General features: G+C 37.8%; 1 protein-coding gene across 1 annotated transcript in view; it reads right to left on the reverse strand.

Moving 5' to 3' along the window:
• Nucleotides 1-3,551: 3,551 nt before the first annotated feature.
• Nucleotides 3,552-21,860, reverse strand: part of HCN1 (hyperpolarization activated cyclic nucleotide gated potassium channel 1) — a 198,669-nt gene continuing 180,360 nt past the window's right edge. The window contains exons 7-8 of the mRNA XM_074166104.1: nt 6,456-6,620; nt 3,552-4,540 (exon numbers count right to left, since the gene is read on the reverse strand). Coding sequence (XP_074022205.1) covers nt 3,717-4,540; nt 6,456-6,620 — 989 coding nt within the window. The 3' untranslated portion in view covers nt 3,552-3,716. The remainder of the gene's footprint in view (nt 4,541-6,455; nt 6,621-21,860) is intronic.

Genomic DNA, 21,860 nt, shown 5'->3' on the forward strand with positions numbered 1-21,860 from the left:
GAAGTGTTCAAGGCCAGGCTGGATGGGACTTTGAGCAACCTGCTCTAGTGGGAGGTGTTCCTGCCCATGGCAGGGGGGTTGGAACTCAATGATCTTTAAAGTCCCTTCCAACCTGAAACATTCTCTGATTCTATGACTCTGTGATCTAGTTCCAACCCCTCTGCCATGGGCACTGACACCTCCCACTAGACCAGCTTACTCAACCCCAAAGTAACGAAAGTAAATTTTATTTTAAATAGCAAACTCTCATGTCTTGATGTATGCCATTAAGACTTAAGTTTAATATGTTTATTTTCAAAATTTACTCAGGAGTTCTCGTTCTGAATTCAGTATTTCTAGCCACCTGAGTTCTTTTCTACTTTATAGGTGACATTGTCCAGTGAAGAAAAATGTTTTGTTTTAGAAATAAGATGTTCGATTTTTAAGCAAACCTGCAATTCAACTGCCCTGGGAACATGCAGTGACATTAGTAATTTCTGCTGTTCCAAAGTCCTCTGTTCACACAAAAAAAATGTTGCAAGATAGTAACAGAAAGTGTGTGTTTAGAAATCATGGGTCTGAGCTACAAGCAATATCTTATCCCCAGGGATATATAAAATTTTAAATATCAGTAAACTTCAGTTTCAAGTATTTGATTCAAGAAATATTACATGTTGGTGGTAATGGCTTAAATGAGAGCTTTGTGAGGAAAATGTTTTTAGTACAGTGAATTCCTCAAATCTACAGAGGAAATATAGCTTGGGAATTGCTTGAGTAAATCCGGTAGCATCCTGGAATTTCTAAGTCCTGTTTTTCCTACAGTGCACGTAATTACTCAGGCAGTTTTTCCCCCACCTCCCCATACTTAGTACATATGAATTCTGGGCTCAGAACAAAGGAAAGAGAAAAGCAAACAGCTCTTCTTTCACGGTAAAGCAAAACTGGCTCAGTTATAAAGATATTGGAATAAAAAAAAATATACATGGTTTTATTTTTTATATATTTTCTTCAATTTATTAATAATCTTTTATATATATTTTTATGGCTTTGAGCAAAGACAAAAGAAAAAAATCTAACTCATCCCTGAACATACAATTATTGTAAGAATCAGATCTATAGTCTTCCCAGCAGCAGTAAGATCCAACCTTTTTCATTAATACATTTCATCTTGTACAGACATGAGATTTCATACTTACGGGCGCTTACTTATGTACAGAGAAAATAGGTCAGTTCTGAAACTAGCAATGGACCTTTATATTACAGGAATGTGAGTCATTTGTTTCTTAATCTAAGTATATATACATTCATACATACATATATATATATACGTATATAATTTTATACCCTGTACCATTATTTTTTTTTAATTAACATACAAATCCTAGATATTGTCCACTCTATTACAAAGTCATTAAAAATTATTTATGGTTTCACTGAAAGACCATGTGAATTAATATTTCTTTATATTGCTTAAAATAAAATAAAAATATATATAAAAATATTTAGCTACTAACCCCATAACTCCTTTAAATGTAAACGTTAAACAGTTTGAAAGATCAGTATATGATCTTAATTAACTGACGGAATTTGTTAGCATTAAAATAATATAAGGGGTGTTGTACTGATAAATAAATGGTCTTGCAGCGCATCCATATTGTTCCAAACACTTTTAAACAATCGCTTCCCCATATACTACTCTGGGCCACTTAATTAATGGCAGCAGCATGTTAATGGGTTAATTACATCGCTTTTAACCGGTGAGTGGGAGTCAGCAAGAACTGGAAGATTTTTTTAAAATTTTTATTTGATGTACCACTTTAGTAGAAGGCATAACAGGCGGCATGGGTTCAAGCTCTGTTAGCTTTAGAATATTTACTTGGCTCTCAAGTACATCTGGATTCACTGCATTACGTAGTTTGTGATGTTATTTAATTTTTCCATGCATCATTAAACTCAGCATTAATGGAAAAAGAAGAATTCCTTTGCATTCACTTCCTTAGCATGAGTCAGCTGGGTTTTAAGGAACAGAATATATGCTTGTACCATATCCATAATGCTGATTTTTCAATGAGTTAAATTATGACACATTTAGTTTCAATCTCTATTTAATGTGACATATCAGGCACAAATGATTACGAAAGAACTTTTTTTTGTGGATAAGATAACGTGAAGGTTTGAGCAAACAAAACAAAACATTCACAAAACAGTATGCTTTAACCCTGCTTTCTGTCACCATTTCCTTTCTGTTTTGAAGACATAAAAAATAATAAACCTCATATCTATGGGCTATGTTTGACACTACATGCCTTAGGATATACTAACCATTTAGTTACAATATACACAGAGCAAATCGTGCATTTCCAGACAGACTTGATGCTATATTATATTTATTTTTGTAAATTAACACCACAGTCAACTACAAAACTACAGTGAAGACACAGAAAGCACCTGAAAGCCTAAATCAAGCCGTGGTTTACAAATAATCCTTTAAATGAAAAACCTCTCTTCTAGACTTAAACCAGAGATTCAAAGTCAGCATTATAGGAATTTTAAGGTAGACACAATTAATGAATGGTTATTATTTTCTAAGATACCATAAAGCCTTTTTTTCCTACAATGGCTGACCGAACCTATTTTTATTGGGTTGGGGGGTTTGGGGAGGTTTTTTTGGTGTTTTTTGTTGGTTTTTTTGTTGCTTTTTTTGTTGCTTTTTTTTTTTTTTTTTTTTCCAAAGCATGCATGGAATATTCTCAGATGCTACTGAGGGCAAGGAGAAGAAAAGTGATGGTATTGGTGAAGTACAAGCGGTTTGCAGGATCAAGCGTACAATTTTGCATAAAACATTGCATGTAAAAGTAACATTGTAGGTTTTAAGCCATTGCATTACAATTTAACAGTTGTGTTGCACTTAGCTTTAACAAATTTTAAAACTGTAAATTTTGAAGTGAAGAGCGGAACCTAAATTCCTAAACAAAGACCTTGCAATGGTACACCACACAGCAGCTATTTTTGTTTGGGTCTAAAAAGATATTTACAATGGCAATATTTATAGTCTTTGTAAAAGTCTTTAGCAATGTGAAGATTGAAGTCCACCCAGTTTTCTGAAACAACAGAAGGGTTGACATGTCGTGAGGTTACCACCTATCCAGAGGAGTGCTAGTGCCAGCCTTTTGACTGCAGGTGTTTGCAATTTATTTCTTTTCCAATCTAATTCCTAACGGAAAGTGCTAACATGAAATGCAATGGGAAATAACAACTGAATTCTCCACAATAAATTAACAACGTGTATGCAATATATGAAATAACGAAGGTTTTGGAATATCAGTCAGTGCTATGTGTTAGTTAGATTGATATTTCTTTTTTTCTTTTTTCATATACTTGTTTGAAGTTTGTTATTGTGTTGATAATTTTTCCATTAAAGTAGCAAATCTCATAAAGAGAAAAATCTGTTAGATTGGTTTTAAAGTTGACGCATTAACAATAAGTAATATTACAGCTGAATTTAGACTCTTTAATGGTTTCAAGAAAGGAAGACATGAATTCAAACAAGTTTTTTAATTCCTTTTTTTTTTGAGAGAGATATATTATATTATAGATAATTTTACATTCGTTACGTAGGGCAAAGCTGTCTAAAGTATTTTTTTCTCATAGTAGACTGCTGGGGCACATTAGGAAACAGGCTAAAACAGTTCTGGGGACGGTGCTCGGTTTGTCACAAGTCTCACAGTTACCAGGGATCACAAGTTGGACGCGAACCGCGGTTTGTCTCCCTCGGGCTCTGTGCTTAAGACTGCGGAAGAATCCCTTTGCAGGGGGGCTGGGGGGGGTGCCGCCCCCCGGTTGGGGGGGATGGCTCCCGAGGACATCTGTCGGAAGAGAGAGACCCGCTGGGGGACAGTGGCCCGGCTGGCCGGTGGCATGCCGGGGCCTGGGGCGGGCTGGGGGAGGGAGGCCAGGGACTCCCCCACGGTGGGGTGAGGCCTGGCGATCAGCGTGGAGATCTCATGGGGCAGGGAAGGCTGCGAGGCGGAGAGGGGACGCACCTCCCGGGTCAGGTTGGTGTTGTGGAGGGCCTGGGTGCTCTTGTGGACCTCGTTCTTCTGCCCGGCCCCGGGGGGCTGCTGGGGCGCCTGTGGCGACTGCTGCTGCTGCTGCTGCTGCATGAGGGAGAGCTGGGAGGCGGTGGGTGAGGCGTACTGGAAAGTTCGGCCGGCCAGAGGGCTCTGTACCGGCGGGCTGCAGACGGCGGTGGTGTAGGAGCAGGGCGAGAGGATGACGGCCTGCTGGGGGGTCTGGGTGCTGGGCGAGGGGGAGTGCAGGTTTCCGTGGGACAGGCTGCCGGCAGTGTAGACGGGAGGAGACTGTGTCCTGACGCGCGAGGACGAGCTGGAGGTGCTGGAGTTCAGGGCGGGCATTTGCTGCAGGCTCACCGGGGCGATGGTCTGCACCATCTCCCTGTCATGCTTCACGATCTGCTTCAAGATCTCGTTCTCCTGGTTGTTGAAAACCCCAGTGTTGAGGTCCTTCTGGAACTTCTGCAGGAGGATCGAGTTCTTCTTCCCTTCACACAGAGGCAGAAGAGTTAGCGAGCCTGAGACGCAGGGGCAGACTGTTGCTCTGACTTTGCATTTCAGCCCCCATCGCTGAGGGCTATATATTGGAAAAGCCTCAGCAAACACCAGGGCTGTGCTACCTGGGGCACCTGGGGCTGGCAGGCAGCTCCTGAGGGATGGCTGGCCTGCAGGTGTACCCTGGGTGTCCCCCTCTCTCCACCCCAGCACGGCAGGCTTTCATAACACTGCTGCCCTCAAACACACCTGGACTTTCTGTGCCTCTTCACTCACCGTGTATTGCTGTTACTACAATTATTCTGAAAATGTAACCATGGTAATTTACTGCGCAACAGGGTGGAAAAAGCCATCGGGCTCCGCATGTATAACGTCTGTCTTTCTCGTTGCAAAACTGCCCTAATTTCCACTAAACGGTTACATAAGTTATAATTACACCTGCCATTTAGCACATTCTCTGGAACTAATTATTAGACATTAGTAACCAGCGACCACTAGCTTGGAAGAGATCATCTTTTTAAATGTATGTGAACTAACATGAACTCACGGATAATGTGACACCTGCTTGCACAATAAGGACAGCTGTACACTGTGTCCTGATGTCTGCTTGATGGCTCTCGGTGTCTGAAAGATGTAGACACTAGTCTGTGTCATCAGGATGTGCAGGAACACAATTGCACTCAATTGTTCCTTTTTTTTTTTTTTTGATAAAACGGTTCACATTTTATCTTTTGTCCTGTATAAATTTCATATTGTAAACACAGCACTTCAGATGAGATTGCTACTCCAAGAGCAGCCTGGACTTTACTACTGGTAATATTTTAGCACATATTAGAGTTGGACTACATTTCCAGAGAGTCTTGACAGACGAACTCTTAGGAGGTTGAAAAGTCTTGATAAGATAAATAAATGCACTGAGTGCTCACAATCTGCAAAATACTAAAACAGGTCTATTAAATATTAGAAGCCTGTATACCTGTATTTCATTCTTTTCACTCTTACTATATTAAAGAAAACATGCTTTTCTCCAAGTTACATCTTCAGCTTAGAATAGACAGCTCAACAACCCTACTCTGCAATTCCTTCTGTATTCACTTTAAAGAAACTGCAGACACAACCGTAAAAGAAAAAAAGAGCGATGTGGGGAAATCCTTACACAATTTTTTATGCATAGCTGCATTTTAAAACCAGTGTCAATAATGATGATCAGAGTGCAATTCTCCCAGCCAAAGACTATTTTATCTGGTACGGCATATTAGAGAGGTCCAGAATGTCTGGATGCACAACAGCAGACTTTGCACACCCTGTCTTGATGATCTGCCATATAATTCTGCCTTTCACTTGGGTACCGTTGGCCTGCTTTTCTGATTGCAAGCAGATCTGAGTAATGCCAGTGTGCAGCCATCAATGCTAGCGGTGCTCCTGTTGTGAGGAAAATGAGAGCCCTGCTGCAAAGGATTAATTCACTTCAACAAACATGGGTTTTGTGAGTGCTGAGAGGCTTCAGCTCTTCCCAGCATTATAGATGTCATCTGTAAACAATTTAAGTAGGAAAATGTCATCTACTGCTTGTGAAACAGCATAAACCCTACCAAGTGCTGAGCACAGCAGAAGAAATATACAGGATTAATAAATAATACTAATGATAATTGAAGTATACAAAATAATCCTCAGAGGAGTATGAAAGCTTTCTAAAACTCAAAGTTTTTTATAATTTAAAACTGAGATTGCAGAATTTCTTGTCTGGACATGTCTTATTCATAGATCAACAGAACATTTACTGCCATGTAACAGGAAAAAAACCTTTTAAAAGGGTTTAATCTGAGCATTTTATCCTGCAACTCAAGGAAAGGAAAAGGTAGAAAGATTTTAAGAATTCCTAATATGGGAAAAAAAAAACCAAAATACCTATCCTGTCAAGTCTATCAATTGCCACCGTTTCAAAGGCCCGTCTCATCATGGGGTACTCTTCCAGAACCTCGTTGAAGTTGTCCACTGAGAGGGAATACAGGCGACAATATGTGTCTGCTCGTACACTGGCAGTTCGACGGCCCTTGGTCAAAAGGCAAATCTCTGGGGAGAGAAAAATTCAACACACAGAGAAAACAAAGAAGGTAGTGAACCATGTGAAACTTAAAAGTTAGGAAGTGACTCAGTGTTAACAAGTAATAATTCAGTACCCAGCAGCAATTTTTCTATTGCTGTTTATGCAAGATTGCAGGGGCAATTCTGAAGCTTTTGTTTCTATTTTTGCTACTCTGAAAAAATAACTAATGTCTTTAAGAGCCCTACTTATAGGTTTTCTTGGTGTGGACACTGATTTTATCAAGACTTTTTAAAAAAAATCCTTCAAGTTGTAAGAAATGATGCATCAGCTGTCAAACACAGCTTGCTGACTCAATTAACCCAAGTGATTCTATTGATTTGTTTCAAATATCCAGCTGACATAGAGGACCAATTCCTTTAATCATTCACCAGATTTACTAAACTAATTTAATACATGATATAATGATATTTGAATACAAGAGCTGTTCTAAGGAAAAATGCTTCAAGCATGAAAATGACTTCTATTTCCTTGGTTTTTATGTCCTAGGTTTTTTGGGAGAGGAAACTTATGATCTTAGACTTTTTTTTCTTATTGGGCTAAAAACCAGAGCCATTTTAACCTTTCCTTACTCCATTTTATTAGTCTAGTAGCCTTTCTATGCAAGGGCCTCCAACAGGAATTCATCATTCTGGAACAGAGGAGACCAAACGCATATGCAGAGTCCCCAAAACAGCCCCAAACTTGCGACTGCTGATTTCCGAACCCAGAGGAAGACTGTTACTGGTTAATGGCCAAAGCCAATATCTGAGGCTTGTAATAGCAAAACATATGGGGTACAACATTTATTTATTTATTTATTTGTATTAAAATACAAAAAAACCAAAAAGTCAATTGCAAAAAGAAGCGTTTTAGTTGATCCCATTTTCAAGCTGGAGAATAAGAATACACTTAGAAATATCAAGAATTCTTGGAACTGGGCAGGGTGAGAGATAGTTTCCCTATCCAGGTCTAGCAGCCAAGAGGAGTGAGTTCATATTTGTTCATATTTAAATACTAGCTAGGAAACTGTCTCCTACCCTGCTTGAATCAGAAATGATCATTCTCAATCTCAATCAAACTATCACTCTTAAGTGTGGAAAACCAAATATTCCTCATAAAAATATAGAATTCTGCGGGCTTTAATTCAAATCTACAAAGTGCTAGCACAGTTATTTCTTTTCTTTTTTTATGCATTTCTTATTAATCTAAACTGTAAAGAACCTTGATGGTCTTTCGTCCATAGTTCTTGTTGAAGAATTTCCACATGCCACCTAACCCTGAAGGTTTAGGAGCTAAGATGCTTAAATAACTGTGAATAAATCAAAGTAAACTAGTGTGGGATCACTACTAGCACAGAATGTTTTTAAACCCCAACAGCTATGGGGAGAATTTATAGACGCTAATGGGTATTGTAAGAGTCTTGACCTGATGTTCCTCACAAAACGTGATGTCCATGAAATAATGACAGTTTACTGTAAAGAGCCAGCTGGGTCAAAGGAAAGTTAGTTCTTTCCTCTTCTCTCTCCCAGCTCAACCTGACCCCTTCTCCTTTGATTGAACCCACTGCATTTTAGTTACAAGAGTGAGAAGGACATTTTGCCCAAAGGGAACAGCTAAATGCAGTGAATGCCTGCTTCTTTTCCTAAGATATTCTTAAGAACTCACACAGAATGAAGTTTTACAATACATGGTTGAATTTAGAGATAACTAGCTGGAAAATCTGTGTGACTAATAATTAATAATCTTTTGATTTTCAGCTTTCTGCACTTAAAATTTCTGCAAACAATACTAGAGACATAAGGAGGTGTCTTCTGCTACACTCAACAAACAGAACTACTTAAGTTTAAAAAAAATCACATGCCCCAAACAAAACAAATGTTGACTATGGACCCCAACCATTTTGAAGAGTGTAAAGGAAATGGAGAAAGCACTGTTTCCGTCATTATTAATCTAGAACACTGTATTTTAGACTACTTGAACAAGAAGGATAGAAATAAACCATAAGAGATGATGTTGAGTCTCATCACAGGACAATGGGACCATCAAATTCATGCATATTACCGCAATAAATATAATTATTTCCCTCCTGTTCATCTTCTATTATTCTTATCAAGTAAGGGGAATCGAAAGAATCACTGAAAACTATACAATGTATTCTGCAAGCCCTGTCAGCCCACAATTTCTGGTTGAAGAACATCTTTTTTGAAGGCTCCTAGAACCATAATAGAGTCTTCAAGTTAGATAAGATAATAAAGGATGGATCAGAAAAGATATGACAAATGTCCCAGTGCCTAGAAACTGATCAGGGAGTGCCACTGTGGAGCCTGCCTGCTCAGGAAGCAGGGGAAGCTTCATGTTCTCAGCTGCAGTTGAATGGTCTCATTCAAAAGATGAACTACAGCTTTCTTGACAGCAGAAGTACCATGTGATGAATACCCACGTAATGCATTTCCAGCAGTTTCTTGACTGATTAGAGTTGTATTATACATCATCTATAGTGCTTTGGTATACTTATCAATAGCATCATTTGTACTCTGGCCACAAGACTAATGTGCTTGTTAATTGTATGTGTTCTCCATTTAAGTTCATTTCACCTATTAGCTATTTGTTTGGAACGAACTCTCAAGCATAAGAAGACATAATATATGAAATCTCATTTACTTGGACCGGATAGGAAGAAAACAGAATGTCAAAATGTGTTCTCATCAAACACTTGTGTTCTTTTAAATAAATCAAAGTAATTTTTTACTTTTTAAACAAATAAATAAACAATAGATTTCATGAAGAGAACAAAGTAATGGAAATATCCATGATATATTTAAAGTGAGTCCAAGTGGCATCAAGTACACCAGGTGCCCGCAACAATTATGCTCTCCTTGATGTTCATTTGATTTAAACAGACTATGAAATACAAACAATAGCACAGTAGTGTGCAGTGAAACACAAAGGCCACAGACTATTTTCAAACAGCTTGGACAAACGAGGTTCCCTATTAGCATAAAAAGAAAGCGTCGGCAGCATATTACTCACTAATATTCACATCTGCGGTTGGCATGGTGCATTGTGTTCATGCTGACACTTTCAAAGTGTCAAATACTTCTATCTTTCCTTTCCAAACAAAAGAATGTCTTTAATTCCAATTAATAATTATGTATTAGGCTACAATGAACCTGTAATTCAACTCTTAATGCAAGTTTTGCTTTCATTATTTAGTCTCTTTGGACAACTGTTCCCTAGAACATTCTGAAACAAATGTCAATCACTGCAGTAATGAAAAATGACTATTTGGAAAGACTAAACGATGCTAAAAACATTCATTTTTTTCTTACAGTCCACAGTTAATAGAAATGTAATTAATTTGTCTGTGAAAATCACAAGTTGTGTTCTGCTAACATCAGATCTTTCCCACAGAACAATGCAGCTCTCAAAAGAACATGTAAAAGCGCTCAAATACAATGTATTTGCTGCTGTCAAGACATTGACTAAAAAGCATAATGATAAAAGTTTAAAGCTAAGCCTGTTCTGAAGGTTATAATAATAATAATCAAAACTGATCAGCAATATATCAGTTGCACACATACATGGGGCATGGTTGAGTGGTGGGCTTGGCAGTGCTAGGCTAACAGTGGGACTTGGTGATCTTAAAGGTCTTTTTCTATCTAAATGATTCTATGATTCTATGGCAGTATATCAGCAAGAGTGTCAGGCTGTCTTAGTCTTTGCCTGGATGGGTACAGGGGCTGTACCCATAGCTGGCAGGCTATATAGCCATAGGCTGGCTATCCTAGTAATGATTTCCTATTTCCACTTTTTATAGACCTAGGAAAAGCCCTTTTTTACTCTGGGAAGCAGTACAGTTTATCTGAGAGTGTGGCACGTATCTGTTAACCATCAGTTAGTTTTCCAATAATTTTCCAATAACAATATAAAGTTGCCTTGCAGACAAAATGTGTCCACCAATAACAGATAAGCTGTGTTGATAAAGGAAGTAGTTATGAGTCCACCGGTTAGCTGGTTCATTAAAGGACACCAAACCAGTCCTGGCTCCATGGAACATATTTCTTAGCTTAGGATGGTATATGTAGAAAATTTATACAATGAACTATTATCATACGCACAGCTTTGTTTTGCGATAACATGAAGACCAGAATTAAAGGAAAAGTTCACTTTACTAGGTGCAGGAATTAATTTTTTGTAGTGATGAAAAAATGAGTTAACTAGTATTTTAGCCATATAGTGCACTCCATATTAAAATCAAGTAAAAATAATTAGCAGTTTCTATGCATTTCTGAACTACAGGAGTTTATGAAGTGCTCTGTCCCCCTCCAAAGCTGTCACAGGTTTCTGATTATCTGTCACATTTAACGTTACAGGATATAATGAAGTGTCCTTCCAGCTGAGGACAGCTGACTGTTGCTTCAGTTCCTCAGCAGGAAACTTGTTTCATCTTGTAGTAGGCATATACATCGCTGTGCAAATGGGCAAGCGGTGATTCAGACCATCTGGTTACTTTCAGCAGCAGAAGAAAGAAGGAAAATCAAAGTAATTCAAAGGCTTGGGTCAGTCAGTCTACTGTATTTGGGAACGTTGCATGAGAACAGGACAGTGGATTAGAATCTTTTTTGTTTTATAGAGAGCAGTGAGTTACTAAACTATTATAGGCAAAACTTAGAAGTACAAAAGCTCTTTCCACCCACCCATCTTGTAAATCTCCAAAGCAAGTTTCCCAGAATTACCAGGTTTGGGATATTCTTCTTTTCTACCATAAATCTTCATAATGGCAACTCTTTGACATGGTGCAAAGATCAATAGCTGTTGTCTACTGACCAGAAACTAGTTAATGGGCACTTTGTGCCTTACACAGGAAGGGATCTTCAGCTTGGGGCACTCTGCTCCCAGCTTTACAACAAGTAATGTGAGCCATGTTTGTTTTTTTTTTTTTCAGGGAAGAACTATATAAACTTCAAGCAATTAAAAAAAAACCACAAAACAAAATGTTAAGCTTCAGGACACTCCATTCTTTCCAAAATGGAGCGATTTCCCATATCCATGTTGACTTAATCATATCTAATACAGAAAACAGGGAGAAACTGTTTCATATGATAAAAAAAGTGATTGCCTTAACACATACTTCTGTATTTCTACCTCCTTTTTCTTTATTAAACTCTGGAAAACAAATATATCTATTTATAATTTTTTTTCCTAATTTGGAATGTATTCTTTTTATCTTTCAATATATTATCACTAGTGCACAAAATGGATATGCTGTTTTTTGTTATAGATACTAAAATGGCTGGTGCCAGGTCTTATGATTAGTCAGTATGTAGCTTACACCAATTACATGTTTCAGTAATCTATTTTCTAAAAAAAAATTTAAAATTAAATGCTATGCCACATAGATATGCAAATTTTATTTTGCAGTTGTTTTGCAAAACAGTATTTACATTCATATTAGTCATGACTGTGGAGGGGAGAAAAGAGGAACTGATAACCCCCAAATCCAGATCTATGGAGTGGATGGAAATGAAAAGGCTCAGGAAGCATTTAGCTCTGAATCCAGTCCTATATTTAAGAAACCTTGAAATATAGCCACTGCTCAGCAGGAACATTCCTGCAGCAAAGAGAGAATTTAAGAAGGAAGGAAAATGGAGACAATTACTGCCTTTTAGAGCCAGGTTTGTACTCCGGACTGTCCAAAAGAAAGCTACACAAAACCCACACCTTTTCCCACCTTATCTACACTAAATATGGAATTGCAGACAAGTTTGAGTTTGTCAGAGTCAGCAATAGTAGACACTTCCTGCATGATCTCTTCATTTAAAAAATGCCAACAACTGTCTGTAAAGTTTCTTTCTGGTATCTGGGTTCATCAGCTGGAGAGAGGGTTAATGAAGGAAGCCTGGATACAGTGCTGAGTAGTCACTATTTTGAAGAGGGACTGAAAATGGCCACTTACAATTAGGGGTCCAAAACAAGTTCCTGAATGCCTCAATTTCAATCTCCTGTCATTTTTTGAACCTAGACCTAATTTAAATTTATCTTTCTGTGATAGCTGTTGCAGTTATATAGTCATCCTATTAAAAGAAAAAACAAACCAACCAACAACCCCCTTAAGGTTAGTTTATTTCACATTTTTATTGTCTGTTTGTAGTAATTGGAAATTTCTGGCTCTGAAAACCATGACACATGAACTCTCAGCATGTTCATTGTTTATTTTATTTTATTTTATTTTATTTTATTTTATTTTATTTTATTTTATTTTATTTTATTTTATTTTAATTTTTTAACAGAGCAGATAAAAGAAACAGAAAATGTGCCCTAAACAGCAAGGCTGAAGTTATGAATTTTTTAAACAGTAAAAGGTTAGAAAAAGGTGAATTACACGTGTATTAATATAGCAATTAAAAATGCATTTCATTCAGTAAGCTAGACACTCATGCTTACCGAATTGTGGAATTGGCCCCTTATTGCAAGTTAGGAACACGATTCTTGTTTGCAAATATCTGTCCCTTACTGGCTGAGACAAGTTCTCCATCACGAAGATGTCCCACATGTAACAGATCATATATATGACATAAGAGAGGAAGAGAATGCAATGGGGACTGAAAAGAATATTTGTTTCTATGTTTGAGGATGATGTAGTGCTACAGTCTCATAGACAATAGTAATAACAGGGGTTTTAGTTTTCTTGAGGCAGGAAATTGTCAGTAGGAAAAAGTAGTAGATGATAAGGGGTATCAGTGCCCCCGACAAACAGAATTTTACCAGTCCCTTTCACACAGAATGTTGTCCTTGGGACACAATCTCCACATTTGGAAAAAGGAGGGTTTGTCTCCAAAGCCACTGTGAAACAAGAAGGAAACTTCAAAACAGATGAATTAGAAGAAGCTGGAGGCAGGTATCCATGATGGGCATTTTATAACCATTTTTCTAATCTAAAATACAGGTGAAATGGGATTAGTTCTTTTGCTATATTTCTTGCCATTGCTGTCTTCCCTAAAGTTCTTCCTCCCAAGCCTTCGTTTGTTTAACTTTTGTATATATATGTAAAATGTTTTGTACAGTAAGTGGTCTAATTAGAGAGGTTCTATTTTTTTTTTTTTCCTAACAGAATTTCTAATTGGCAGAGAGGTACATTTATCTCATTGGAGATAGCACAGATTTCCTGGAGGAAAAATTATTCTTCTGAAAAGAATTGCCTAAGTTTCATTGCCGCAAACTTTGATAGGATCTATAGAGGAACACTTATTTTAAAAAACTTTTCATATTTATTTAGGGTTTGTCAGCAAGCCTGAAAGTATACTTCTCTTTGCTCCGAATTTGTCTTTTATGCCACTTACCTATGAGAAGCTGTTTCTCAAGACAAATCCCGTTCTTATCAGTCCGTTTCCTTGAATAAGACTTAATACGCTACGTTATAGCAGCTCTGAGAAAAGCGTTGGGATAACAGGCTACTAATTTGGATGTTTAAGACTTACTCAGAGAAGGCCTCTTATTATTTCCATATGAAATTCATTAAAACAACTTGTCAGAGCCTTTAAAGTATTATCTACTGTGATATAAGTAAATGTTGATATGGAAAAAAGACATTTTGGGCACATACTAATTTTCAAGGCACATTTGGATGCAATAAGCCAATCCATTTTAGCCATTCTCTAATGACTTTTGTAATTTTTGACAAGACTGATATATAACTGGCTGGTTTTAAGTCCTCGTATTTCCTGTAAAGTTAATGCTGATACACTATAAAGTATAATTCAATGTAATATATCTTAATATATCAATCATAGTATCATAGAATACTTTGGGATGAAAGGGACTTTTAAAGGTCGTCTAGTCCAACCTGCATGCAATAAGCAGGGACATCTTGTCAAAACTTTCTTCCTTATATCTAGTCTGAATCTTCCCTCTTTTAGCTTAAAACCATTACCCCTTGTCCTGATGCAACAGCCCCTGCTAAAAAGTCGGTCCCCATCTTTCTTATCAGACCCCTTTTAAGTACTGAAAGGCTGCAAATAGGTCTCCCTGGAGCCTTCTCTTTTCCAGGCTGAACAACCCCAACTGTCTCAGCCTGTCCTCATAGGAGAGGTGCGCCAGCCCTCTGATCACTTTTGTGGCCCTCCGCTGGACCCATTCCAACAGGTCCATGTCTTTCCTGCGCTGAGGGCTTTGGAGCTGGATGTAGTACTCCAGGTGGGGTTTCATCACACCAGAGTAAAGGGTTAGAATCACCTTCCTTGACCTGATGGCCATGATTCTTTTGATGCAGCCCAGCGTACAGTTGGCTTTGTGGGCTGTGAGTGTACATTGCTATCTCATGTCCAGCTTTTCACCCACCAGTATCTCCAAGTCCTTCTCAGCAGGGCTGCTCCCAATTCCTTTGTCCCCCAGCCTGTATTGATACTGGGGGTTGCCCCAACCCAGGTGCAGGACCCTGCACTTGGCCTTGTTGAACCTCATGAGGTTCACAGGGGCCCACTTCTTGAGGTTGTCCAGGTCCCTCTGGATGGGATCCCATCCCTCTGGATTGTCAACTGCAACACTCAGCTTGGAATCATCTGCAAAGTTGCTGAAGGTACCTTTGATCCCACTGTCTATGTCATTGATGAATATATTAAACAATATATTGACAGTATAATTTAATTATTTTAAGAAAGGTTGTTAGTCTAATTACTTTTATATCAGGAAAGACAGCCAAACACACGTGGTTAGAATACAATTGCCTTTATAAAAAGTGGCATGTTATCTGACCAGAGACATTTTATGTTCCATCCTGACCTGACTTTCCTTTTTTCTATCTGAAGGTTCTGAAAAAAACTTGCTCTGGCCAAGTTTTCATGACCAGACCTAACAGAGACCAGTAATATTTCTTACATCCACCTATTTTCTATTGTTAACTCGAATTCTTCTGAGAAAGATCTGTTTGATAGAACAGAGGCTTAGGGTCATTATATAAAATAGAAATGCAAGTCCTTTATTTTGTCTTCAATGCTATTTATAAGAGAGCATCCATACGTTTTTATTTTACTTTAATGAAGTGTTCTTTTTACCAAGGGCAACTAAGATAGTCTATTTATTATCTTGTACAAGCTCGTCATTTGACTGATATTTATTTTATTTTAATCTATTTTAAAAAAAGTAATAATTAATCTCAGATTCTAAGATAATGCACCTAAGTGCAGAGTTAGCTTTCATACTGGCTGGTCAAACGCCAAAAGTGATTTTGTGTGATTCATTTATGCCTACTTTTGTTCAGATGGATGCCTATTCCCTGCTGAAAAAAGCCACTTAGTTCCTTATGTATTCAGTGTTATGCTCTTGTCATCGTGAGTTTGGCAAACAATAACAGTTACAAATTAAAGTATTCAACTTGAATTTAAGTGGACTGTAAAAATATTGCACTTCATTTTTTTTCCATTAAATTATTAAACAAATGATCAGAGACTGTCAGTTCTGAATTAAATATTTAGATTAAATATTTAATCTAAAGTCAAATATTTAGTTTAAATTCTACTGTGTAAAATTGAAGTTACTTGCAAAATCATCTTCTGGTTTATCTCTGTTGGCCACCTCAGATTTCCAAGCTATGCTGGTGTGATATTTTGCTTGTGTCTAGTTCTTTTATGTGTAAAATCTAAATCAAAAATTTATACTGTTCATGAATTTGCAGAATTAGAATTATAATTTGGTTTGAAGATTATGTTATTTAGATAGTGAGAATTATTAATAGCATTGTTATTATTAATATTGTTAAATTTATGTTTACATTTGCTAATTAATTAAATTCTCCAATCCAAACCTAATTCTACTTTTTAGCATCACAGAGTAAGTTATTTTCATTCTATCTTCTTAAAAAGTCTCTTAGAGTTTAAAAAATAATACTCTGTCTGCGTAGCAAGAAGTCCTTCTGACTACATTGTGTCAAAAGAACAACACAATGCAGAAGAAGAAATTATGCTATATGTGTCCTCAAAATGGCAAACTAGTCGGTGCCAAAATGACATTTCATTTTTAGGACCTCTTGCAGACAACACTTTTAAAAAAATGTTCTATATTGTTCACCCAAAAAGTATTTTATGAATGAGTTGGTATGAAAATCTGGAGGTTGTGGAGTCCCCTTCTTTGGAGATTTTCAAGACCCGCCTGGATGCAGTCCTGAGTAACATGCTCTGACATGCTCTGGGCAATCCTGCTTCAGCAGGGGAGTTGGACTAGATGATCTTTATGGTCCCTTCCAACTCTAAAAATTCAGTGAAATTCAGTGAAAACCTGCTCCCTTAAAGCATTTAATTTTGTACTTGCCATTGAGAATGTGAATAATCACACCTCCTGAAGGCTACAAATAATTAATGTTTTGCATTGGAGCATGAGTACTGAGAGACTTAATTCACCACTACCTTGAATAAGGAGGAGCCATATGCACTATTTTTGCAAAATGTAAAGCTGTGTATGATATTATATTGTCCAGGCCTAAAGCAGTGAGCATTTAGACACCTTAACAGCATTTTGCCTATTTATAATCAGTATTATGCTGCAAATCTTTAAAAGTAGTCTATCAAAAGGAAGTACCTAGAGTTTATCCAGAAAAAAATAAGTGGCAAAATATAATCTAAAGTGACTCAACATTTCCCATGGTATTATTTTCCACTGCATTGGTCTAAAATATACTGACAGTTGCTGTTCCAAAATGGGGAAAAGCTCCATAAATAATAGGTAGGTCAAAGAAGTTCTGGCTAATTGGCCTTCTACAAGCTGAAGCAAATGCAAGATACAATTTGTTAGAATTCCAAGTGTGGAACTGTTAAAACAGTATTAATTTATTTAAGCAAAATAAAATATTTAAAAATCTAAAGTATTCCTTGAACTACATGTATAAAAAATAAACCAAAAAAATAAAAAATGCCATAATATGTCTCTGGGACATATTCTGGGAAGATGGGGATGAGAATTTGATTTATGTATAATTTTACTAGATGAATGATGATAATCAGCACAGTTAGTGATATCTGTCTTTGAATAAGTAAAATAAAACATGTTTTTATCTCTTTGTACAACGCAAGAGGAAGACCATTACATTTCCATATTCATATTCACACACAGCAACTCCTATATATATATAAAAGAGTTTTAAAAAATTACATGCATTTCTTCATGTTCAACATTCCTGGATGCTCATAGAAAAAAATATTTTAAGCAATATGAGTTTTGGTTAGTCTACAAATTGATTTATTGAATGACTCCAAGTGACATGATACCACTGGGATTTCCAATGGGAGAAAAAAGCAGAAAAAAACAATGGGGAGGGGGAGCTGCAATGGACACATCACAAATTGGGTACTGTGAATTATTGCACACTTACCTACTGGAACTAGGAAACTCCCTCCAACTGCAAACGCAGTGAAACCTCTGTGGGGCCCCCAGGCCTAATTCGTAAAAATACACCTACACTTCCTACTCACTTAGCTTGGATTTCCCTAGCAATATCGGCATTCCTTCAGCTCTAACACAGTATCTGTTAGAAACGTCAAAAGGGGTTATAATTTCCTGGAACTTACATCTGGGTTGCTGAATGAAGGAAAGCCTGTGTAAACACAGGTGGGAAAACAGATGGAGAAAGGACTGCAGGGAGACAACACTTGTGTCCTTGGAGGCAGAGAAGAATTTTGCCAGTGACTACAGCAAGAGCAGGATGAGACCACCGTGAACCATCGGTCCTCTGCCCACCAGCAAGAAAGCAAATGAAGTAACAGCAGAGTCCTGAACGTGTTTCCACGTAAAGTGAGAAATCTTTAGCAAGTTGTACTGAGCCTTACTGGCTGGGTAGTGCTGGGTCTATTCCTTTCTTTTTCTCTTTGGGGGCACGTCAGCCCCACTCTAACACACCGGTTAAGCACGAAGGCAGTTCAGCACATGCTTAGCTGGACCAGGACTGCAGGCCCAGAGTGCTTCCTCTGACTCCACAGGGCTGGCAGCTGGAGGGGAACCGGACATCACGAAACCACTCCTGCTCATCAACGTGCTCTGCAGTGGCTCTGGGACAGCTTTAACCTTTATGTTTGCAGGGGTAACAATGTGAGGCGAGTTATAAAATGGCAAAAAGCTGCTTTTCTCCTTTGTTCCCCGAGCAGTAGCTTGCAGTCCATAGTGGAGCACACGCAAACACCAGCAGACTGGGGTTGGGGTTAGGGGTATGCAGAGAAGTGGAGGGTCATAAGGCATCAGGGAGCAAAAGGCCTTTCCAGAAGGGAAGAAGAAATCGCAGAACCAGATCTTATTGAAATGACTAAAGAAGCCCTAAGAGCCACGTGTGGACCCAAATGAGTAAGGTGAAGCAAATTGTTGGAAAGGAGTTCTTAAACTAAAGGAAACTTCTCTTTGGTTTATTACACACATTGCATGTTTGTTGTTGTAATTAATCACAAGACATTTTGAATCACCAACACATAGAATATTATTATGGACTGATTCTGATATCATTTTACTGCAGCAAAAATCAGAATTGCCTCATAGCAGTGGTAGTACACCAGTTTATATCTATATATATTGGTATAATGTAAATTAGATTAGTATTAGACTCAGTAGATACATTATTATTTCTGTTCTGTAAAGTCTCAGTAAATGACGAACTGTGCTTCTCTATAAGCAAAAGACTCATATTCTTATGCTTCATCTATAGCTACTTCAAAATCTTTGCGTTTTAACAATTTTATGTGTAGTGAAGAATTAATATGCAATCTGTTCAGTAATTCCTCCTATCACAAGAAGCCTTTGAGTAATTTCTAATACAATCACCTGGTACTCAGAGGAAAAGGTTCAGTAGGATTGAAACCTGGCAATGTCCTCCCTACCATTTACTACTGGGATTGTAGCATAAAAGAGTTTGAACTACCAAGTTATTAAAGAAGAGAAACAGAAATATGCACTGAGACAGACAAAAAAAATTGGGAATCTCTCATTCTCCACTGCTGTGTCCTTAACAAAGACTTTACTTTTCAGTATTGTAAACTGCAGATACTCAAGACCATGGACAAGGTTACAAAAATTAAATAATTTAGCCATCACAACATCCTCAAAATACAATTGCTTACATTTTTCACCTGTCTTGTGAATTCTTATTCTCCATCCCAGGAAGGATGAATGCAAGTGTGTTCATCTCAAGCTTGCAATTCAACTTAGCTGCAAACATATGTGCAGTCAGGTTTTCCTACTTGCTGTTCAAAAGGGAATTAAACAAAAGGGATAGGTCTAAGGTCTAACCTTCCCACTCCTTTTCAGATTCTGAAAGTTGCTTTAGTGTTGTTCAGACATGCTCGTCCCTTGCATTTTCTTCCCTTTCCCCTCAAACTCATGTCCACGACTTTCCCCTGCACTCACAGTTTCTCTGTCTCCTATTTCTTTGCACCACTCACAACCTGACTCCTACCCACCCAGCCCTCTCTCTGTTGACCTGCATCTCACTTCCCACACTCTTCTGGCCTCCCCTATGGTTTTGTCCCATGCCCTGACCATCCACTCTCTGCTGACCTTCTTCATTCATGTTTCACTCTCCCTAGAGAAGCAGCTAGAAGAAGGACATAATTTCCATTGAGGGCAACCTTGTTTCACCTCATATGAAAACTGTGTCAGTCTCAGTGGGAGAAGTTTCTCTTTTATTTGTAAAGATAAAAGACTCATTTACCGATTTGCTGAAAATAGCAGCAATCGCATTCCTAATAACAGGAAACTAGGAGACATTTTAGAAAACAGACGTAAAAAGTGAAGGAAACATAAAAAAATCCAGACTTTTAGGAAAAAAATTACTATTGCTGTATTTCCTCAAAAATAACAAAATATGGTCCTGAAGAATCCCACTAAACCAGCTATAGAGTATTTAAATCCTGGAATTTTCCACTGGTAACTGTGGGTTACACCAGTTCACTGATGTAGAAGTGACTATTTCACTGACTAGAAGTGACTCACAATAATTGTGCAATATCGTGAAAATCAGCTTCATGTATTCTTCATTGCCTAATTCCTGTCCCTTTTATAAAAACTCACACAAGCACACCATGTGAGGACAGGGATTCTGAGGTAAGGCAATAAAAAGTTACTGTTTTCTTTAAATGACAGTAAAAGGCAAGGAAAATGGATTGTCCTGAATCTTCATGAAACAATCCTTCCAGTGATCCATGTCTGTTCAGGACATAATTTATGGTACTCTCTTTAAAACATTTCCTCTGTGGTCATTACTGAAAGGTTTGAAAGAACATAGTCAACCTCAAATCACACTTTTTTTCTGAACATAATTATCATCTAATAATTGGGGGATATTGCTTTTTGGTATGTTGGTATGTTGACTGCAGATCTGAGGGAGTATTTCTCATGCATTCCCTTACAGATTTTGTGTATTCCATCAAAGGGGGAGTAGGGGTGAGGGTAGAAGGTACGTGGCCTAGGGAAAAGGATAGTACCAGAAATTGCTTTTGAATTCCTACTAGCACTTGGAGTAGATACATAGGATGATAATATCCTTCAATCAGCAGTCTGGAAAAAACTTATTGGGATGGAAATTAGCATCCAAGATGCTAAGTAGTGCTCCTGCACACAAAGTTCAAGATTAGATTTATGAGCACACATGATGTTAAGGGACAGGATGCTCTTCCTACAGGAATACCAACGAACAAACCACAAGATCTATGTGGTTACAGACTTGTACTTACTCCTTCCCTCTGGAAAGGAGAAACCAGTGAGCACAGATGAGGAAAGAGGCGGATGGTAACCAAGGTTAGATCTATGGAGAGCTCTCCAGCTTCACCATTCTGCACGTCCCTCAAGAATCAACAGAAAACATAAAGCAGAGGCAAAGCATAGTCTGATTAATCTATTCCATTGACAGTTATCCAGGCACTTCCTTTTTGAGAAGAATTTCCAAGCAATCGTAAGGTTTATCTAGTTTCATGTGAAACTTTTAACACTCAGATCCATAGGGAAGCCTGTTTTTTAATTAAGAACAAAGATCAAGCAAGAGAATTTAAGTATTCAAGTGTATTTCAGCCTTCAAACCTCCAGATATTTCCTTTCTTTATTACTGCTACTTTTGGTTTTCCAGGCTTTCCATCTCCTGACAGTCTCCATTCAAGCCTCTGCCAAATATTGGTGACACTGCTTTGATTCTTCTTAAATCTTGGCTTTCACACTAACCTCCAGTTCTCCAAAAACTCCTGGGTGTCATAAGTTTTCTACAAATA

Source organism: Numenius arquata, chromosome Z, assembly GCF_964106895.1.
Source record: "Numenius arquata chromosome Z, bNumArq3.hap1.1, whole genome shotgun sequence".
NCBI classification, from domain to species: Eukaryota; Metazoa; Chordata; class Aves; order Charadriiformes; family Scolopacidae; genus Numenius; species Numenius arquata.